Raw genomic sequence first — 22,449 nt, forward strand, 5'->3', positions numbered from 1 at the left:
GTTTTGTATATATATATATATATATATATATCTGACACGGTGAATCGATGAATGAAGAGAGATCGTTCCAATGCTTGGTCTGCTAATTTTTCTGAAACAAGTATATTTATCTTCAGACTAGATTCTCAATCAAGATAACAATAACATTTTGTATCAATTTTGCTAAGTGTGGGAGGCGGTGGCCAAATGGAGAAGATGTCCCGTCAGATATATCACACTCTGGGTCGCGACTTTGAATCCCATGTGGGGCGCAGTTTCCAGGTACTAACCACTGGTCAGTGAATGTTTTTTCCAGATACTCAGGTTTTCTTCTACCATCAAACCTAGCATGTCCGTAAATGACCCTGGCTGTTAATAAGATGTAACCCTAAACAAACCAAACCAGGCTAATTGTGTTTGTCTGCCACTATTTTTGATGTATGGTAACAAAACATGTACATATGGATATTGAAGTTTATCAAGAATTCCAGTGCAGAACTGCCTTAGGATTGATCATACAGAAAAGCGGAAAACAAAACAAATGGCTACTGTGAATGTTAAGGCACATACATGTAACAATGAGAATTTGTTGAACTTTTCGGGAATATATAAAAGAGATATGATGAATCGGTTTGTGATTGTCAGTATAAAAACAAAATTGTAATTTCAGTTAATTGTTTACGTAAGCATATGGTAGGTTTCGCTTAAGGCGAATATGAAGTGTTTTAAAATCAGTTCTGAAATAACTACGAAGAAATGTCTATCACACGACTTTTAAATGAGAACGTAATTATTCATACAATTGTAACAAATCGCCTGTCTATTTATTTGAATGAAGTAAACACAAGACAAAATATTTTTACATAACAAGCACAATTAATATCCATTGAAGTTTTTTCTTCTTTATATCACGATTTTGAATTGCTGAAAATAACAGCAAAATCGATTCTACTGTCAATGAAGAAATAGAGGACGATTCAATAATAATAATTTCATTAAAAACAATCGGCATTTACAACATTATTCTTAATAAAATATTTACATAAATTACATTTTCATAAAACAAAACAATTTTCAAAGTGAAATATGAAATTTACGAAAAACAGCATGTTCAATTGAAAACATTAATGAAAATGCCATAATAAAAGATACAGTACATGTACATGATATATATACACATCACTTCTGCATTAAATAAATGAATATCATAATTTATCAATGTGATATATCAATCGCAATTTCCAAGAGTCATTGTTAGTAATATTTGTGTTTTGTTTCAAACAATACCATAGACTCATTTACTTTACAATTAAAGATATGAAATATGTTCAAAAATTAATTATTTAGGTAATTTTTCATTAACGAAAATTATCGCCAGAGTTGTCACTAGACGTTCATGGCATAACGAAACATATACTGCGGACTATTATTTTCTAATGATAAAATAAAAATGGCAATTTGACGTTTCATTTTTATTTTGATTCTAAAAATAAAATCTTTGGAAATGGAAGGACTAAGAGAAACACGAGGAAAACAGGTATTCTTAAAATAGCTTGCCTTAATTTACTCTACTTGTGGTTAACATATAACAACGTCTAAGAGCACAAGAAAATGTTCTCAAGCAAGTTACTCATAATTTCTAACGCAAGGAACTTTTAATGACACGTAATGGTGGCTGCCTAATCAATAAATTTTGATGTGGTTGTTATTATACAATTATCGACCTATTTTCAGGTGGATACGGTGAGTTATCAACCCCAGTAAGTGATATATCCCGAGGCAGGAGGCCGAGGGTTATATCATTTTCGAGGGTTCAATTCAATCAAATTCATTTTTTCCGTAGACGTTACGGTCCATCAGTACAAACTACATCATGTAAAATATACAATTGATATCACAAAAGAGATCGAGAGTGATTCATACCATAGATATTCCAGCCAAATGTCTCAACTTTTTAACTTTTCTGACCTTGTCTTAAAAGCAAAATGAATAAATTTACCAGTATTTTGTAATTCTTTAACGTTGTTAGCACTTAATAATTAATTAATTTAAAAACAATTGGTCTTCTGTAATAATATTTCTTTATATACTTTAGGCGTAAATCAACATAGATATGAATCTGTAAAAGAGAGACCGTTATGTTTACATCGAAAATGATATAACCCTCGGCCTCTGGCCTCGGGATATATTACTTACTCGGGTTGATAACTCACCGTATCCACCTGAAATTAGGTCGATAATTAATATTGTATACTAAAAAAGAAAGGATGCATATCAATACATTTGTCTCTTTTGATATGTCCAGAGATGATAATCACACAAAGGTTATGTTTGCAATGTTGAATGACTTCATTTTTAACCGTATAGGGATTTTTTTTATATAAGGGGATGTTTTACTGTAGTTTATTTGCATCTTTGCATTTTTGAGCGTGCTGTTCCTATGAATACTGATGTAAATACAAAGAAATGATATCGTGGTACATGTAATCACATATGTTCCATATATATATATATATTACTTTACCCTAAAAGTTTTTGTGGTGCATGTCGTAATATGTACATAAAACATTTTGGTGGAGAAATTAATATTATTTCAGATAAAAGATTTTTATTACAATAAAAAATAATGCATGCAACAATTTTCTCTCATATAAAATAGAACTGAGATATAATATTGATCAAACTGTGTTGTTGTAAAATAAATTGAAATGGAATTGATTTTCATATGGGAATTTCAAACATTATACAAGTGCAGTAAAATGCGTTTATAACGAACACATATCAAAGTCATGATCATAACGTAGAATTATATTTGTGTATCACTGTATATAAAAAACAACAAGCATGACAATCTCTATTTATTACACTATGTACACTTTGAAGTACTAACATCAGATTTATATAATTACATGTTGTAAGGAACGTGTTGTTATACTAAAACAATGCAGCTGATGAAAGTGGGCCATTGATTAATGGGTTGTATCAGATAACAAATTTTCATGAAAACAAACTTTGTCATGGCATTTTGCTTTAATGTTTGAAACAATATTGGCATGATAAATTAAACTCGGCTTGAAAAGTATAAAAAAAATCTGGACTTTTAGGATAAAACCTGATGATAATCGGAAAATTCATATGGCATTACTTATTTTGTGTACTATGATGAGAAATAACAGCCAAATGTACATCTAAGTTAAAGCAATGATGATTCAATTATGTATTATTATATAATAACTACAGCAATACTAACAAATGGTCAATAGGAATGATATCGCCAAGTTTTCAAAAGCAAAAAATACATTGTACTACTAATCTTCTTATCAAATTAATATCATTTAAGTGAATAAAGCAATTCAAAAGAATGAAGAAACGCTACTTATTTATATGTTTGTAATTTTGGAATAAAAAATACAAAATTATTACATAAAACATCATGCAATGGTAAAAATTTTGGTAAAATATTTTCAATTATAAATTCAGTGTCAAAATATACACCAAACAATATATTTAATTAATGATACATGTATATTTCTTTTTCATTTTAATAGGATGTTGTGATAAAAGCAACAAAAAATGTATACCAATACTTATATTTAATCTATCAATTAAATATTTCTAATATGTAATTTTCTAGGACATTTTTATGAAAGCAACAAAATCATTTTAGTATTATAGCGCTTGTTTGAGAATCCAAAAAGGTTATTCAAACACAGCAAAAATCATTTCTTCTCTGAATTTTATAAATTTAATTCATTCTTTGTCAACAAATTATATTGCTAAAGCCTCAAATTAGCTATAAATGACATCTTTAAGAAATATTTTCAAAATCTTAAAAGTGTAAGTAAGGATATAACCATGCATTAAACTTATAACTAAAGATACAACTTAAAACTAAGAAGGATGATCAAGTTATTCAAATTAAAAAACACACAACTGACATATCGATGTATACATAAATTACATACGTATGTTTATAAACAATAAAACCTGTTTTAGCGACCATCTCAATTTCCCTTTGTCCCTTGGGTTTGACTGTATCTTTAACCCTGGCACATTTAGTCACAATCATAAATGGTATGTTCTGTATGCATATACGTATTGATTGGTACGTCATACCTATCACATTTTGAGGGAAAGCGCCGAAATGCTCTCTAACAAAAATGATGACATTTCTCACATGGGAAGATAAACTGTAATATGCAAAGCAATTGTGTCACAAGCAAATAAGTTCATTAAAATATTGGAGACTTATGACTTAAAATAATTCCTCAATAGTAATTCTCTTTAAACAGGTAAAATGTATAACTATTTCATTGGATAAAAAATATAAAATCTTACTGTAAACATATGAAATCTCAAAGGTAAAAACATTAATATACAAAATTTTACACAATGTCAGTATATCTTATTGCCATTGGACGCTACCTAAATGGGTCATTTCATTTTTTTTCATTTTTTTTTAAATCAACACTAAACAAATCTATTTTGCGATATTATGATTTACAAAATCTGCTTCAACTTTAAATATAGTTAGAGGTTTAAAACCGTAAATCGCATGATGAGATGATCATAAATATTATTCTAGCATGCAAGTACTATAAAAAAAATGGTTAGTAGTGATAGATCCCGATTTTTATTATTCAGGAATCTACCAATTATACGCCCACTACCTTTCCGGAGCGAATCATAAAGGTTTCTTAAAAACTTTATAACATCAGAAAATATATACTGATGGTTTAAGATGTGGTAAAAACATCAAATTTATGCAAGATTTCCTCGTTATATATCATAACAGTGCAGAGTCACAGAGAAGCATAAGACGACCGCGTTATGAAAACTGTCATATTATTTATATTAATCAAATTATACAGAAGGTGATGATACGTGTAGTATTAATAGTAAGTTAAAAACTTTTACGACATTACAAAATTATCGATCTCTATTTACATTCCCATTTAAAAAATTACAAGCAGTTTTGGAAAGGTTAGTGGGCCTTTAACATATACTGTTACAATAATCACAGTGCTGCAGGTGTATAAACAAATCGTGATAAAATGTAAAGATATTGATGTTCAATTCCATAACTTTCCAAAATAGAATAAAAATCTTTCCATTAGCTGCCATTCTACATCAACCTGATAGATGTATCAAGATTGCTAACTTTCTGGTAGAATTTACCATCTCTCATCAGAAACACCTCATACAACATAGCCTACAAGTAACTGTAACAGGCAATACTTAGTGTAATATCAGAGAGATTAGGACATTGTGATTTATTTGTCCCTGGCCATTCCCGAGTCGTTTTTCATCCCATACTCCTGTACAAACTGTGCTGTTTTGTCCACTTCCTCTGTAAGTCGTAGATTAGAATACAGTTACATATGGCTGGTATATAGACTATTTGAATTGTAATTTATTTATTTTTATATATAAAGTATATACTTTAGATGCATATCAGTTTATTTTCGCGGGAATGATATTTAGCGATTTTCACGAGACATTCCTTTGATTGCGAAAGTATAAAGAAATGGTTGATTTATATATGGTCACATATTTCATCAGATGAAGCCTTTTGTACTTAGGTCCCACAGTTTCATCATTTAGACGTTTGTACCGTTCCTACCTTGGTCCATCAATTTGATCAATTGAAGCCTTTCTTACCGTGGTCCCACAGTTTCAACATTTAGAACTGTCCTTATCTTAGTCCAACAGTTTCATCAGTTAAAGCCTTTCTTATCTTGGTCCCACAGTCTCATCAGTTGAAGACTTTCTTTCCTTGTTCCCACAGTCTCATCAGTTGAAGACTTTCTTACCCACAGTTTTTATCAGTTGAAGCCTTTCTTACCTTGGTCCCACAGTTTCATCAGTTGAAGACTTTCTTTCCTTGTTCCCACAGTCTCGTCAGTTGAAGACTTTCTTACCCACAGTTTCATCAGTTGAAGCCTTTCTTACCTTGGTCCCACAGTTTCATCAGTTGAAGCCTTTCTTACCTTGGTCCTACAATTTCATCAGTTGAAGCCTTTCTTACCTTGGTCCCAACGTTTCATCAGTTGAAGCCTTTCTTACCTTGGTCCCAAAATTTCATCAGTTAAAGCCTTTCTTACCTTGGTCCCAAAGTTTCATCAGTTGAAGCCTTTCTTACCTTGGTCCCAAAGTTTCATCAGTTGAAGCCTTTCTTACCTTGGTCCTACAATTTAATCAGTTGAAGCCTTTCTTACCTTGGTCCCAACGTTTCATCAGTTGAAGCCTTTCTTACCTTGGTCCCAAAATTTCATCAGTTAAAGCCTTTCTTACCTTGGTCCTACAATTTCATCAGTTGAAGCCTTTCTTACCTTGGTCCCAACGTTTCATCAGTTGAAGACTTTCTACTTGGTCCTACAATTTCATCAGTTAAAGCCTTTCTTACCTTGGTCCCAAAATTTCATCAGTTAAAGCCTTTCTTACCTTTGGTCCCAAAATTTCATCAGTTGAAGCCTTTCTTACCTTGGTCCCAAAGTTTCACCAGTTGAAGCCTTTCTTACCTTGGTCCTACAGTTTCATTAGTTGAAGCCTCCTTACCTTGGTCCCAACGTTTCATCAGTTGAAGCCTTTCTTACCTTGGTCCTACAATTTCATCAGTTAAAGCCTTTCTTACCTTGGTCCCAAAATTTCATCAGTTAAAGCCTTTCTTACCTTGGTCCCAAAATTTCATCAGTTGAAGCCTTTCTTACCTTGGTCCCAAAGTTTCACCAGTTGAAGCCTTTCTTACCTTGGTCCTACAGTTTCATTAGTTGAAGCCTCCTTACCTTGGTCCCAACGTTTCATCAGTTGAAGCCTTTCTTACCTTGGTCCTACAATTTCATCAGTTAAAGCCTTTCTTACCTTGGTCCCAACGTTTCATCAGTTGAAGCCTTTCTTACCTTAGTCCCAAAGTTTTATCAGTTAAAGCCTTTCTTACCTTGGTCCCAAAGTTTCATCAGTTGAAGCCTTTCTTACCTTGGTCCCAAAGTTTCATCAGTTGAAGCCTTTCTTACCTTGGTCCCAAAGTTTCATCAGTTAAAGCCTTTCTTACCTTGGTCCCAAAGTTTCATCAGTTGAAGCCTTTCTTACCTTGGTCCTACAGTTTCATCAGTTGAAGCCTTTCTTACCTTGGTGCCAAAATTTCATCAGTTAAAGCCTTTCTTACCTTGGTCCCAACGTTTATCAGTTGAAGCCTTTCTTACCTTGGTGCCAAAATTTCATCAGTTAAAGCCTTTCTTACCTTGGTCCTACAGTTACATTAGTTGAATCCTTTCTTACCTTGGTCCCAAAGTTTCATCAGTTGAAGCCTTTCTTACCTTAGTCCCAAAGTTTTATCAGTTAAAGCCTTTCTTACCTTGGTCCCAAAGTTTCATCAGTTAAAGCCTGTCTTACCTTGGTCCCCAACGTTTCATCAGTTGAAGCCTTTCTTACCTTAGTCCCAAAGTTTTTATCAGTTAAAGCCTTTCTTACCTTGGTCCCAAAGTTTCATCAGTTGAAGCCTTTCTTACCTTGGTCCCAAAGTTTCATCAGTTGAAGCCTTTCTTACCTTGGTCCCAAAGTTTCATCAGTTAAAGCCTTTCTTACCTTGGTCCCAAAGTTTCATCAGTTGAAGCCTTTCTTACCTTGGTCCTACAGTTTCATCAGTTGAAGCCTTTCTTACCTTGGTGCCAAAATTTCATCAGTTAAAGCCTTTCTTACCTTGGTCCCAACGTTTATCAGTTGAAGCCTTTCTTACCTTGGTGCCAAAATTTCATCAGTTAAAGCCTTTCTTACCTTGGTCCTACAGTTACATTAGTTGAATCCTTTCTTACCTTGGTCCCAAAGTTTCATCAGTTGAAGCCTTTCTTACCTTGGTCCTACAGTTACATTAGTTGAAGCCTTTCTTACCTTGGTCCCAAAGTTTCATCAGTTGAAGCCTTTCTTACCTTGGTCCCACAGTTTCATCAGTTGAAGCCTTTCTTACCTTGGTCCCAAAGTTTCATCAGTTGAAGCCTTTCTTACCTTGGTCCCAAAGTTTCATCAGTTGAAGCCTTTCTTACCTTGGTCCCAAAGTTTCATCAGTTGAAGCCTTTCCTCCATATCCTGTAACTCCTCCTCCTCAGGTTCACACTGGACACCTGTGTATCCTCCGTTTTCTTTGCAGTAATCTATGAAGCTGAAAAGTACACATAATTTATTGAGCCACATTTGAATCTTGCAACTCATTGCTGAACTGTTGTCATTGGATTTACATTCAAATCCTAGTCTTGTGAAAATAAACGAAGGTCAATATTTCCTTCTTAATGTTGATCATGTTACTGTAGTATGGGATAAAATTATTCAAATGCAGATCATTTAGTGCTGATCTGATGACTGTACTGGAAATATACTTTTTATATGGCAGTGCTAAATTGTGAGTGATTGGAGGGTAATTGTTTGAACACTGACCATATGTAAGAGTGTTTAAGACTCTTTAACTGATGTCCAGGTCGTGTGACAGTTTTGTATGATTACCTTTCTGATGCTGATCATGTGACTGCCTTACCTTTTCCAATGCTGATCATGTGACAGTGTTTGAGGGTTTCCAATGACGATCAATAAGGCCTTAGCTCTAGTCAAGGTCACGTTGAATCTCTGCACACACAAAAATGAAAATATTAAAACAATAATCCCAAAACAAAAGAAAACTCTCCAATGAAAAGGATTACAAAATATGATCACACAATCTGTCCGATATCCATGTAATATTTTTGAATATGTCAGCAGTGTAGTGTAACATTATGCTTTTCATTCGATCGAAATTTATTGTGAAATCATCAATTGAATCACTAACTGTTAAACAGTGAAGTAACACTAGGATTCGAGGACATCCTGACACAATGATATCTCTATTTGCAAAACATTTTGACGTTTAGATTTTTCAAAATGTAGGTTGTTGTATGTAAGTGGCTTGTCTGGAGCTCAGGGTGTGAAAGACAAATCTCTTATTACATAAACATATCCTGAATAAATCCACAAACTTAAATTTGACAAACCTTTTCATTTTATACATATCCTGGATAAATCCACAAACTTAAATTTGACAAACCTTTTCATTTTATACATATCCTGGATAAATCCACAAACTTAAATTTGACAAACCTTTTCATTTTTCAGGAATCCCAGCTTGTATTTAACATCCAGGGAGAGATATTCTGGGTTACTGCGGACAGTGGACACAATGATGACCAGTCGTTCCTGACCTTGGAATTCCTCCACAGACCCTACTCGTATATCTGTCATGGACTTCTTCCTCAGTATAGCCTGGATCTTCTGGACCTGGAAATACATCGGCTTGTTGAGGGTATGATTCTTTTATAAACAATCTTCAACTGATTGAGTTTATGCAGGATTCTCGTTAAAAGCCGGTTGCCAGCAAAAACAGCCATCTATTTCCTTGTTTATAACGGGCTGTTTTTGTCAGAAATAAATATTGGTCACCACAAGGGCATGTGGACCCCAACCACCTATTATCAATTTTCAACCATCTATTAAAAACTTGTTTATACAATCATTTTATTTCATAATTAATTTATGGTAAATGTGAGCACTCTTTTCAAGCATGGTTGATTTACATGACTCTATATAAACTGTATTCTGAATATTCAAACTAAGTAAGAGATTGAACCTGAATCACTTTTCATCTCACATGTACAACTACATGTAGTGACTTGATGCAAATACTGCTGGAATTGCTCACTTGTATTTGTGACTTTTATTTTTTGCATTTATACAGCAGTCTAATGACTATTATATTTGTTTTTTAACATTTTCATAAAACAATAAAACTTGCACTTAAACCAATTCAACTATACTAAAATGTAAAAATAAAAAGCCTGAGCTCATACTTAAATGCATATAAATCAGATTCTTCATAGTGATCCTCCATAAACTTTTGCCAGAGTTACTTTTTGGAAAATATCTTAAATAAATTAACAACAATACCTGCTTCCTGTATGGGGAAATAATTCCAATATCTTTTGGGTTCAATTTGTAGTTTTTGTACTGTAATAGCAGCTGGACATATGTCCAAACCTTGTCCACTTCTGCTGCATTGAAGAACGATGGACTCCTCTCCTCCCTCTCATCCTGACCCATGACCCCGTGGAAAATAACAGGGAAGTTTTTCTTCGGAAGTTCTTCCCAGCGACAGTAAGTTTCTCTCTTACCAACATCAGCGCAGCACTTCAACTCTCCTTGGTAGAAAAGATCATTTGGAAGTTTGAGGATAGCTGGATGTGAGCGGTAGTTTCTCAGTAGTTTTGTGATGATTCTGGTATCATAACTCCCAGTGTTTATAGCGCCTCTCTTGTACACTTCACACTTTGTCATGTAGCGCTGCAACAATGACTCACCTAGAACAGTTAGAAAAATTAAAAGTTTTAAAACCAAATCTAAACAACTATTTCCCCGGATCGTGGTTTTTCCTTTGTCATCCCAATCACTGTGAAATCATTTATTTTCATTGGGCTCAATTTTCATGGATTATGAATATTTACAATTTCGTTGTGTCTTAAATCCAAGGAGGAAACCTTACACATTACAGTTAAAAAGACAGAGTCGACGCTGTAACTTGAACTGTGTGATCGCTCGAGCCGAAGTAAGCTCTACCACACAACACAGTTAAAATTACAAGCTAGATTCGGTACCCAACTAGTGTTTTTACAAATGTGTCCAGGCCCCAATTTCTCGAAACAAACTTAAGTCCAAAACTGACTTAAGTCTAAAGTTTTCATATAAGTTACATAAGGAGAATAATTCTGCAATAATTCTGCACAACTGTTTCGAGAAATCGGAGCCAGGAAACAAATATCGTGTCACATTGATAGTTTCATGATTGCTTCAATTAGTTATTCGTTCTAACTTGGTACATGTAGATATAGTCTACCAAATTTTGAAAACTATCTTTGTTCGAACAATACTCTCCGACTTGGAACTTGTTATTCTACTTCCTGAAAAAAAACTATGCAGCAAGTTACTAATCATCTTAAGAATGCATTCATTGAAAAGATCAATTTTCATAGGGATGTAAATTCGTTGATTTTCATCCAAAAACGAAATCCACCAAAAATTAACCCCCCACGAAAATTAATGATTTCAAAGTACCTCTTCATATATTGCTAACTTCATAATTATTGTTGTAGAAGTATTGTCCAGAAGGGCTAACTTCCACCACAAACCCTTAATATAAAGAATACAACATATTATGCATATAGGAATGGAATCAATATTTGAATTGAAGGAAAATTAAATGAGCAGTTCTACTCACCAAGTCCATATTGGATGGCGAAAGGTGACCTAAGGATCGGTCCGAGTTGTTCTGGATCGCCGGCCAGTACCACTTGTCCGCATTCTAACTGTGGGTCAGCAGTCAAGATTCCGGCCAGTGGAATGATGCATTCAGGCTCTACAGCATGGCCAGACTCGTCCACAAAGATGTGGGAAAACGTGCAAGAGTCAAAATTAGCAGATACCAGTCTGAAAGTTCAATCGGACATTCTTAGTTGATGTCTTGACAGAAACAATAAAGTAAAATCAGAGTTTGAAGACGGCGAAACAATATGACAAAATTGTATGTGATAAAACTGAATATCTACCTGCCAGCAGTGACCAGTGTACATATGATGATCTTGTATTGCTTTAGATCATCTTGACCTGGGTAGAAATACTGCTGTGTGCTTCGGTCATAGTTACTCACAGACTGCAACAAATAGAAGTCATAAATTACAGTCTGTAACACACGTCCAATGAAAAGTGTTAAGCATGTTGAATAAGCTATTGTCATAGATACCGTCTGGTCTTTATAACAATTAAAAAGACGAAATTATCAGAGTTCTGACCTTGATATCACTTGGAATTGGATCCCATGACCTTGAGAAAGCGTTCAGTCTAATGATATCTGTTTTTGGGATTTTTTTGAGCAGGCGAGTACCAATGAGATCAGCAGCGCTGTTGGAAGGGGCACACGCCAGAATACGACACTTCTTTAAATTTTTCCATATCTGTAAATTCATACAATCATAATGCAAAAATAAATATGTGTTTGTATTGAAAGTTAAAACATAGACATGGCTTATCATATCACACATAATCAATACACAATTGGTACACTTTAGTTGCTGTATAATAGTAGCCAGTTATTTTGGCGGAGTTGATATTTTGTGGTTTAGCAGGATATTGCTATATATATATATGGTCATGAAAATTTGATCTGCGTAATATTGACAAATGGATGAACTTTATATACATGTACCCTGATAGCCATTTCACAAAATTTTTAAACCCCGGTGTTATATCAAAAGTATCCCCCCCAAAAAAATTTGATGGGGGAGACAAATTTGCTCTGACACCGGTTACAATTCAATCTTCTAGTCTCATTACCATTAACTTGAGTAAGAGAGACAACCACGTACCTGCATCATGGCTTCAACAATGGTGACGGTTTTACCCGTCCCAGGTGGACCAAACACTAAGTACGGAGCTGGTCGGGATATTCCCGAAACAATTTCCTGGATAGCCAGCTTCTGCTCGTCATTACTCTCCAATTCCTTGTTATAAAATCTACAAGGCATACAAAATTCTGTAAAAATTTTCTAAGAAAAATCAAGCCAAAATACTTCATAATAGCAAGTTTCTGTAGGGCTGTATTTGAATATTGCTGAGTTGCCTGCTCTTGATGGCAAGAATTGTGTGCTATCATAGATTTTACAGTAACTTGAATAATCTCTAAGGATGTTAGAGGTTCAAGAAGTCGTGAAAATCCAGTTCCATACTAAACAAGACATTATTATCAGCTAATAAATCAGCTGTAAACGCCTTTTTATAAAAATAGAAATAGGTTTGTTTTCTTTCAATCTTCCAGAGTTACTTCCCTTTTTTTCCAGACTTGGGCTGTTTTCGATTTAATATACAGTTTGACTGGTTGGACCAAGTTGTTCGTTTATGGATTAAAGACAGACCTGGTGATTTTAAAATGTTTTCAGACGAGCCTTGACAAAGCCCTCACAGGCCTGTATCAAAAACTGCAGGTCTGTCAGGATTTATACAAGAAATAATGACTTTAACAAACGGTCCAACCGGTTGTTCTGAATAAACAAAACAGCCCAGAGTTATACTGACAAAATGAAATGAAGTGAAGTAACTGGTAGATCAGAATGTACGGTCTTCCTTTGCTTGTAGGTAGGGGGTCTTATTTACAGTAGCAGAATATCATGGTAGTTGCCCCCCCCCTCTCCCCCACCCCCCTTTATTTTCAATTGGTAAATGACATTTAGCTTACACGAGTGGTAGGGGAATGATATTCATGCTCCGGCTACATATGGTCGCTGGCTTTGGAAATAAGACGTCATCGAGTCCCTCATCTCTGGCTAAGGTTACAGCCCTCTGTTGTAGTCGTAGTGGTAGACGATTAAAGACGAATCGAACATTGAACTTCATGCCTCTGACATACTTATCCATCAGCCTAGAGAAATGGTAAAGTATATTTCGTAAATTGGTACTGGTTCAGACCTCAATTTCTCGAAAACAAAAGTGCAGACTTAACAAACTTTTAAAAGTTTCTCTCCTTATGAAACTTATATGAAAATTTATAACTTAAGTCAGTTTTTGACTAAAAGTTTGTTTCAAGAAATCGAGGCCAGGGCAACGAACTGGCTAATTGACGAATCGTCAGTTGTCAATCAAACAGCACATGACTTTGCATTTTGTATTGTATATGCTACAATGTTTGCTCAGACATTGAATAGGTACACGTACGTTTGAGGGTACAAGGCGTGGCTATATCACACCTGGTGATAGGTCAATTAGGCCATAGGTGTTCTGTTTACTAATATTGTAACTTGTCAAGAAACCAAGTGTCACCAGGACCAGAAATTTTGACCTGTATGTTGAGGTTTTCAGTTTATGTAGGTTTAAATTACTATAAATCAAGAAGGAAATTCCATACAAGTACGCCACAATATACAGAATCAAGAGTAGACAAGGGCTGGTTTAGACAAGTTAAACTGTACAGTCTTAATCCCAGACTAGTGACAAAGAGAAATATGGTTTCTAAAAAGTATGTTCTTGTCTTCACAAACATTGCAATCTAAACCATAAAGATTTTTTTTTATTCAAATATTTGGCTTATTAATTGATCAAATCCCTTATTTCACTTTCTATTATTTCAAAAACAAATTCTCACATATTTTGAAATATGTTGATTGTGTGTGAATCTGTATACAGTCATGCACTTATTTTATGACAATTTTTTCCTAAATACAGAGCTTATTCATTTGAATTTGGAATGGTAAACTTTCTGTTAATTATAATTAAAGTGTTTGATTTAGATATAAATGTCTGATATACATGTAACTTCCTGGTTCTTCAACCTACTTTTTATTAAATCCCAAGGCCACTTGGTTCTGTTGGACATCGTGGACGTAACCTTGATACTCTCTGTCAGCTGAGCCTCCTTCGACACAGATTCTCACATACAACCAATCACCTCTCAGCACAGACGGACGGTTCTCTGACAAACCTGGTACCTGTTACAAAAGCAAAGACGACATAAGTGGGTTGTTCTCAGAACACTGTACTCATGACAATATTCATCATGCAGGACTCGAGTCAATATCTGATGACAGGGAATATAATTTGCTGTAAGTCAGGTCCAGGAATAAACATAGTGATGCACTTTAAATATGTGTAAAAATACCAGGTACACTTTACATCTCATCACAATGTCAATCATGCAGGACTCATTATATGATATAAAGGGAGATAATTTGTTACACACTTTATTACACAACACTTACAATGTATATATATAGTGCAATATATGAAGGTATAAAAGAAACCTTTTCTCCTGCCAACACATAACAACACGCAATCAAACCTGCATATAAAAAACACCCAATTAGGGAAAATAGTCTTTAAAGATAGGTGATCTTACAACACAGGTTGAAATGTGTTGAAATTGCTCATTTGGGATCCTAAAATGTCTTGTTAAGGAAGTGGTCCTTATACAGAGGTGATCGCTAAGGTAGGTTTCATTATATCTAGATAGGGGTGATAATTTGCAATGCCTACATGAAGTGTGCAATTATTTGAATGCAATATAAAGCTGGTGTTGATACCGAGCTTCAAAGTCTATATGCAATTATTTAAAGGGGAGATAACTTGTCACATCTAATTCAAATCTGTGAAAAGACAGTTGTTATATGGGAATAGAGACAATTTGTGATACAAATCTCCAAACATAGGTATGTATGTTTATGTAAAGGGAGATAATTTGCTACATCTACCTCCAACATCAGAAGTCTGCGGTTGGTTTGACATTCTGTCATCGGGACACCTTCCATGTCGTATTTACGAATATCAACTTCCATCTGGGTCTCCTCAAAGTGGTTCAATGCGCAAAACCTCTTTTCGTAGATTTCAAAATTCAGAGGCTTCTCAAGGACATCCCTGCAAGATAAATCAGGTATTAAACAAATATCAGCCTAAGTATCAAGCAAAATAACCTTGCAAGGTAACATGTATGTTAATGAGATGTCTTTTGTAACATGAACTTGGTTATCATAACAACCAGTCTATTAAAATCATATATAGTTTATATACACATTTCTATTACTGTACTGTATATCCATCCAATAAGTGCCCCACCCCTCAGTGCATTAATTTTGCAAAATGTTAGCCCAAATTTGGTCCTATTATTTATAAGCGAACCTTCATTTTTCCTTGGGTCGAATACAGTATTTCCAAAATAAAATTTAGATAAATGATGTTTTTCCACAAAACTATTTAGATGATTACCCCTGCAAAGATAAATGTCTTAATAGTTTAATGGGTATGCATCCATGTACATGTAACAATTGTGGATCTGGTCATTTACCGGCGACCAAGTTCTTTAATTGGTAGAGTACTAAATGTTTACTTTTTTCTCTCCTACTACATATATATTTCACAGGGAAAAATCCCGACCGACTTACCCTATTTTTTTCAGTCATGTAACCTAGCTAAAACACGCATATATTTTTTTGGCCTTAGAGCAAATCAAAAGTGAATGCTGTTACATAAGTTAAAACTAACTTGAGTGCTGTCAGTTCCTTCCTATCGGCCTCGTTGTATTTCTCAGGGCTGAGATTGAGGCCCCGGTTGATGATTTTCCTGAGAGAGTCTGGAATGCGGTATCTTTGTAGAGGTAATTTCTTTGGTAGGTTGTCTCCACTCCATCTAAAAGGTAGTAAATTAGGCTTTAATATTTATATACATACATTTGTATAATGTAGCAGATTTTAATTGTACATAATGATACAGTTGCGACTCGCCTTCTAGCATCTAACAAATCTAACAATAAAGTTGTTTTACAGTATGTCACTCAGATCACCTTAAAGTGAACAGTCGGGCAAGGATGGCTAAAGTCGGTAAAAATGGTGTGAATGTACATGTATCCAGTATGATTTCTTATGAAATGGAAAAATAAAATCTCTCGTCAAAACCTGTCTGCGTACGAAGAAATTAATTTAAAGTATGGGAATTCTAAAACGTCCTCCCGGCTCACTATGTCCGTGGTTACATTTCTACACAGCCTCGCTTTCGATGCTTTCAACTTTTCTTTACTTTAATGGTCAGAACTGGGAAACTAAGCAGAACTTGACCGTCGTATTAATATGTCAGAACTTTTGGAAGGCCAATGAACGCATTTAGACTGAAATTCTTTGCCCGACTATTCACTTTAACCACTTGGCAAGCATGGCTCCATTCTAAAATAAAACATCGACCATACAAAGCCAATTTAATTACAACCATATCTTCGATTACGCTCTAATACTTCAGATTGCAGCTAACATCCCACATGATGCACAATAGTATGCTAAACCTACCTATATTATAAGGCTTTTTTGATTAATTTATTTTGCCTAAAATATAGACTATATACATTATTTTATGTATTAGGCAAAAAAATAATAATAAAAAAGCCTAATAATGTAGACAGGTTTAGAGGACTAGATGCACAAGACTAAATAGTGAGCCTATTCTTACTTTGGTAGTGGATATCCCTCCACAATCTCCCTCGCTTCCCTCCGTGACGCCTGCTGTGGACGTTTGTATGGCTTGGACGACTTCACCTGTTCCGTTATAGCGTTTTTACATTTGGCGTGGATGAACTTGACGATGTGGAATTCCTGTCCGGCGTAGTCAAAATGGAAACCAAGTGGAGTATGATAGTTCCCGACATTCTTAGCCAAAGCTCTTATCCTTATCTTATAGTGGGAGACTGTTAAACAACAGAACAGAGATATCTAAATGTATAGTTAAACAACAGAACAGAGATATCTAAATGTATAGTTAAACAACAGAAAAGAGATATCTAAATGTATAGTTAAACAGCAGAAAAGAGATATCTAAATGTATAGTTAAACAACAGAAAAGAGATATCTAAATGTATAGTTAAACAACAGAACAGAGATATCTAAATGTATAGTTAAACAGCAGAAAAGAGATATCTAAATGTATAGTTAAACAACAGAAAAGAGATATCTAAATGCATAGTTAAACAACAGAAAAGAGATATCTAAATGTATAGTTAAACAACAGAACAGAGATATCTAAATGTATAGTTAAACAACAGAAAAGAGATATCTAAATGTATAGTTAAACAGCAGAAAAGAGATATCTAAATGTATAGTTAAACAACAGAAAAAGATATCTAAATGTATAGTTAAACAGCAGAAAAGAGATATCTAAATGTATAGTTAAACAACAGAAAAGAGATATCTAAATGTATAGTTAAACAACAGAAAAGAGATATCTAAATATATAGTTAAACAACAGAAAGGAGATATCTAAATGTATAGTTAAACCATACGAAAAGTTATTACAGTCAATTCAAAGTCTGTAAATTATTTTGATCATGTTATTGTTGCTGTTCTAAGCTTTAAAAACTAAATGTGGTATTATGATAGCTTATTGTACATATATATAATACATAGGGCTATACTTGGTTTATTCATATTCAAGTTCTAATCCTTCAAAGAAAGTATCAAGGATAAATTTTTCATACAGACACAGCAACTTGGACGTATGCTTAGAACAGTTATTAAAGTAGTGAACCATCATCAACTATAAATAAAATTCAGATTAATAGGATAAATGGACACTAACCAACTTTAATGAATGGGAAACTAAATATATAACTTTCACATATTGAATTCTTCTTACAAAAATAATTTCAGTGACGTCAAAAAGTGTACAGTAATATGAATTTAAATTTTGAGTTACAATTAGTGCCATTTTCCGATATTCATAACACCACAATCACTGGAAAGCCGGATTTATTGTACTCAAACAGCACCATTAAGGGCATTTTATTTTCTCAAAATCCCTATATTGAACATTACCTATCATTGATGCTATCTGGCCAATAAGACCTCTTCCCTTGGTGCCAGGTATTATTTGTAATGAAATACAGAAATTCAGAGTTAAAAAAAGTAGGTTTACAGCAACATGAAAACATTCTGAATTATTTCAAAGTTTCCAAATTAAATTTGTTTGCTGAATTACAATAGTCAACTTACATGGTAGAATGGTGACTTTGTTCTGTTGTTCTGTGACATTTTTTTCATCATGCAATGTAAACACACGAATCCTTTTCAGCATTTCACAGTGGACCAGTTCTATTATGTCTGTTGAGGAATTGTTTTTAATGGTGATGTTGATGGTCGCTTCTACTCCTTCCTTGAGGTCCATGAAATATGTACCGTTCCTATTATCACAGTCTGCCACAATCTCAATGTTATTTTTGTCTTGAATCAGTTGTGCCCTTCAAAACAAAATCAGATAAAATGCATTTAGAGTCAAACTTGTCTATAAAGTTTACTTTCACCCAGGGAAAAAAAAAAGTCGTAATAGCCGAAATCAATAGGTTGATCAGCTCATAAAAATCAAATTATCAAAATCTTCTTATCTGAGTTCCACAAAGCACAAAGAGTTTCAAACATCTTTGACCGATGGTAAAAATATCAAATTATCTGATCTTCTTTGCAGAACCATGAAATCAAAAAGAGTTTCAAACATGTTTGATTAACTAATATCTTCCATTTTTGGTTTGATGTCAAACTTACCGTTCTTTCTTTAGTTTCATTGTAATTACACTAAGTCTGTGACGACGACCTTCGAGATGGCGACGAAGTTCCCCGAGAGATGTACACTTAGCTTCACAAGGCAAACATGTATAGGCTTCATTCACATAAGACACATATTTGGGCATATTAAAAAGTGGTGGGATGTAAGTAGGCCTGGATGCAATGAGAGCCTCAGAAACTGCCGTGGGAGGTTTATTAAATGTGACATGTTGGTCTACTGCGAGTAACATTCCTTGTTTTTTCTTCTTTGGTTTTGCACCTGCACTGTCATCTCTTGGCACTTTATTAACAAAGGTATACTCCTTTGCAACCTCGGAATGAATTTGATGAAGTACATTACCTTCAAGATGCACCACAAAGTTATCCACAAGAGTCTTATAAATTTTATTAAACCCTGGCACTGACGTTTCTCTGGGGTGAATCTGAGAGCGATATTTGACATAGTCTGTATCATAGATTCTCTGAAGCTCCGTCCTTGTCATGCCATCAAGCTTTTGATTCTGTGTCTCCAGGAAACGCAGGAAATCATTCCCGATTACCATTTCATAAGGCCTATACAACGGCCCAGGCTTCTGCTTGTTCTTGGCAGCCATCTGAACATAGTAGGTATGCCACATGAATTTTTTAAAGAATAATTGCTGTCTTTTTTTTAGCATATAATGAAAGTGTACATTGAACTTAGCATTTTTTAAATTTTTAAAATATCTTTTATGCATCAAAAGTTATCAGTATTTGAAGTTCGGAAAATATGACAATTTTTCGGACAATTTCGATTACATTAGGTGAAAAAGGAACAAAACCCACTTTTCAAACTCTCATAAAATCTTTATTTTCATGAGAAATTATCGAAAACATCAAATCAAACATTTAACAAACTTTGGTCAATAAGTCTCTCAAACATAAACTTCTTTATTCTAAAAATAGAAAAATTATATGGACGTAAAGTATGCTCCATGAGCAATTATTTACCGAGCCAAGCTGAAAATATGGCATATAAGTCCATCTAATTAATATGCATAATTGATGTAACTTCAAAATTTCTCAACTAATCTGTATGAAATTTTGTGTGCTTGTAAAATTAATAACATTTTATGATATTAGGACAGTGAAATATGGATATATCATATTTTCATTACATAATTTGAATTTTATTGTTCAGAATTCTGTCAAAACCCAAAAAATCGACAAAATCTACCTAATTAATATGCGAAATTGATATAACTTCAAAATTTCTCAACAGATCAGTATAAAATTTTGTGTGCTCGTAAAGTTAATACCTTTTTATGATATTAGTACACAGAAATATCAATTTATCAGATTTTCAGTGCATTATTTGAAGTTTATTGTTCAGAGTTATGTCCAAACCCGAATAATCGACAAAATCTACCTAATTAATATGCGTAATTTATATAACTTCAAAATTTCTCAACAGATCTGTATAAAATTTTGTGTGCTTGTAAAGTTAATACCTTTTTATGTAGTTCATGAGTTAAACTTGTACTGTAAACAATTTTCTTTCATTTATTTAAAATATTAAGAGAAATATTTTGCAACAAATTGTCTGTGCTTCAAATTTATTTCATCAACATCAGGAATGATCAAGAACCTTAAACCCTGAAAAGGGAGGATGTCAAAATTTGAAAATACAACAAACTTTTTTCCTACATATTGAACATCATCAATTTCTGGTCAAATAAATGTAACTGCACCTTACTTTTTCCTAGCCAAAAACTTGACTTTGTAAACATCACTATCCTCAATACTTAACACTTCACCAGGGTACCAGTCATCTTCATAGGAAATGGCTACCCATGTACCTGTTTCAACAGTTTTTTCTTTGTCAAGATTTAATAGGCCAACAAGAGTCTCTTTCATATGAAAAACAGTTCTATTCATTGAATAATCATATGCAGATACTTGTATATCTAAAAAATGCTTACAAAATAGCAGTTGATATCTGAGTCTTTCTTTTTTTGTTTTGATTGTTTTACTAGTATTAATAAGACTATCTCAATCATTTCTAGATCTTACAATCCCACCCATTCCTCGAACACTGCGCTCAATTTTATTCTTTTCTTAGATACATAGATAAAAACAAAAAAATACAGCAACATATAATGAATCTAGGATACATTAAAAATCTACAAATCATAATATATATGAAACTGAAATTTAAAAGTTTAATACTTCTTTAGATATCATACATGATATGGATAGGCTGTAGTTTGATATATGCCAAATTGTTCCTAGAATTACAAATTAATGTACCCAGTATATAATTAACAGTCATTTGCATATCGTTATAAATTATAAAATCTACTATGGTGGAAGGTTGCATTCGTAAAATTGTGTGTGGAAATATTGAGTAGTGTTAATATCATATTCATTGAAAGCACATGTGAATAGTTGGTGACTTGATTACATAAGCTTATTCAAAGTCCTGAGCAGCTAATGTCATTTCATGAACTCATTGGTTGTATTTAAGATTTAAAATACATGTTGTCAATATCGTATCCTATCAAGACCTTGTCCAGGATCTACTACAAAGACTTTTTAGTAGCATTGAGCTTATATCTGAATATCTTACTAATTAGCAATTAGACAACATATGCCATGATGATATCCAGTAGGTACATGGCGTACGTTGTACTATACTGATACTTTTATAATATTGTACATTTTATACATACATGTACATGTATTTTTTTTTTTATTTTCATAATATATTAATTACAACTAAACATAATCAAACAATGTATATAATATCATTAGATAATGACATGCTGCATTACTTTACATACTTTACCATGAAATCGCAACTGAAATCTGGTATATGCTTTTTCCTTTATTACAAATCGAAACTGAAAGTAAAACTTGTATTTCCCGATACTTAGCAAAGAAGCTATTCTAGCTGGATCATGACCAGATTTAACCCTAAGAGTAAATCTTTGATTACATATATACAATTAATACAATGTTTGTGAAAGAAAAGTGTTAAATAAACTTACATTCACTAGATTAGGTAACAAACCACGTTGTCATCATCTTGTTGTGCAATCTCCCGCGGTTCAGACACAGGAGAGTTCCATTTCGTGTAAGAGTAACGTCCCTTCTATTGTAGCGGCATGCGCACTAGCTACCTCTACTATATAACATGTAGAGTATGATTTTTATCCTTTTTTAATCTAAAACGTCTAAAAATGCTCTTTGTGCACTCTGGTGGGTTGATGATTATATGATCTATAACTAATTCTCAGATCCCTGTACTGTTTACATTTACATTTACTGGCATTGAATTTCAGTTGCCATTTTTCAGACCACTTTT

The 22,449-nt window shown here is 33.7% G+C and overlaps 1 protein-coding gene across 4 annotated transcripts; it reads right to left on the reverse strand.

Moving 5' to 3' along the window:
* Positions 1-7: 7 nt before the first annotated feature.
* LOC138336246 (putative helicase MOV-10) lies at positions 8-22,224 on the reverse strand. 4 transcript variants are annotated; one of them, XM_069285649.1, is made up of 18 exons: positions 22,133-22,220; positions 20,839-20,941; positions 19,104-19,717; positions 18,558-18,802; positions 17,023-17,257; positions 16,069-16,212; positions 15,282-15,444; positions 14,371-14,522; positions 13,277-13,459; positions 12,411-12,558; positions 11,838-11,999; positions 11,595-11,698; positions 11,267-11,475; positions 9,943-10,352; positions 9,100-9,276; positions 8,504-8,592; positions 8,019-8,134; positions 8-5,329 (listed from the first exon to the last, which is right to left on the reverse strand). In XM_069285649.1, the coding sequence occupies exons 3-18, from the start codon at positions 19,715-19,717 to the stop codon at positions 5,253-5,255; spliced, it is 3,228 nt and encodes a 1,075-aa protein (XP_069141750.1). In that variant the 5' UTR covers positions 20,839-20,941; positions 22,133-22,220; the 3' UTR covers positions 8-5,252. The 4 variants fall into 4 exon arrangements, with proteins under 4 accessions (XP_069141750.1, XP_069141748.1, XP_069141751.1 ...); XM_069285647.1 differs by lacking the exons at positions 20,839-20,941; positions 22,133-22,220 and adding an exon at positions 21,931-21,992; XM_069285650.1 differs by lacking the exons at positions 20,839-20,941; positions 22,133-22,220 and adding an exon at positions 21,926-21,981.
* Positions 22,225-22,449: the final 225 nt, after the last annotated feature.

This window comes from Argopecten irradians, chromosome 12, assembly GCF_041381155.1.
Source record: "Argopecten irradians isolate NY chromosome 12, Ai_NY, whole genome shotgun sequence".
Taxonomy (NCBI): Eukaryota; Metazoa; Mollusca; class Bivalvia; order Pectinida; family Pectinidae; genus Argopecten; species Argopecten irradians.

Coding starts and splice junctions, on each gene's coding strand:
- LOC138336246 (XM_069285647.1), bottom strand. Junction 8,593..9,099: donor GATTCCTGAAAAATGAAAAG/GTTTGTCAAATT, acceptor TTGTGTGTGCAG/AGATTCAACGTGACCTTGAC. Junction 5,330..8,018: donor GATGAAACTTTGGGACCAAG/GTAAGAAAGGCT, acceptor TACGACTTACAG/AGGAAGTGGACAAAACAGCA.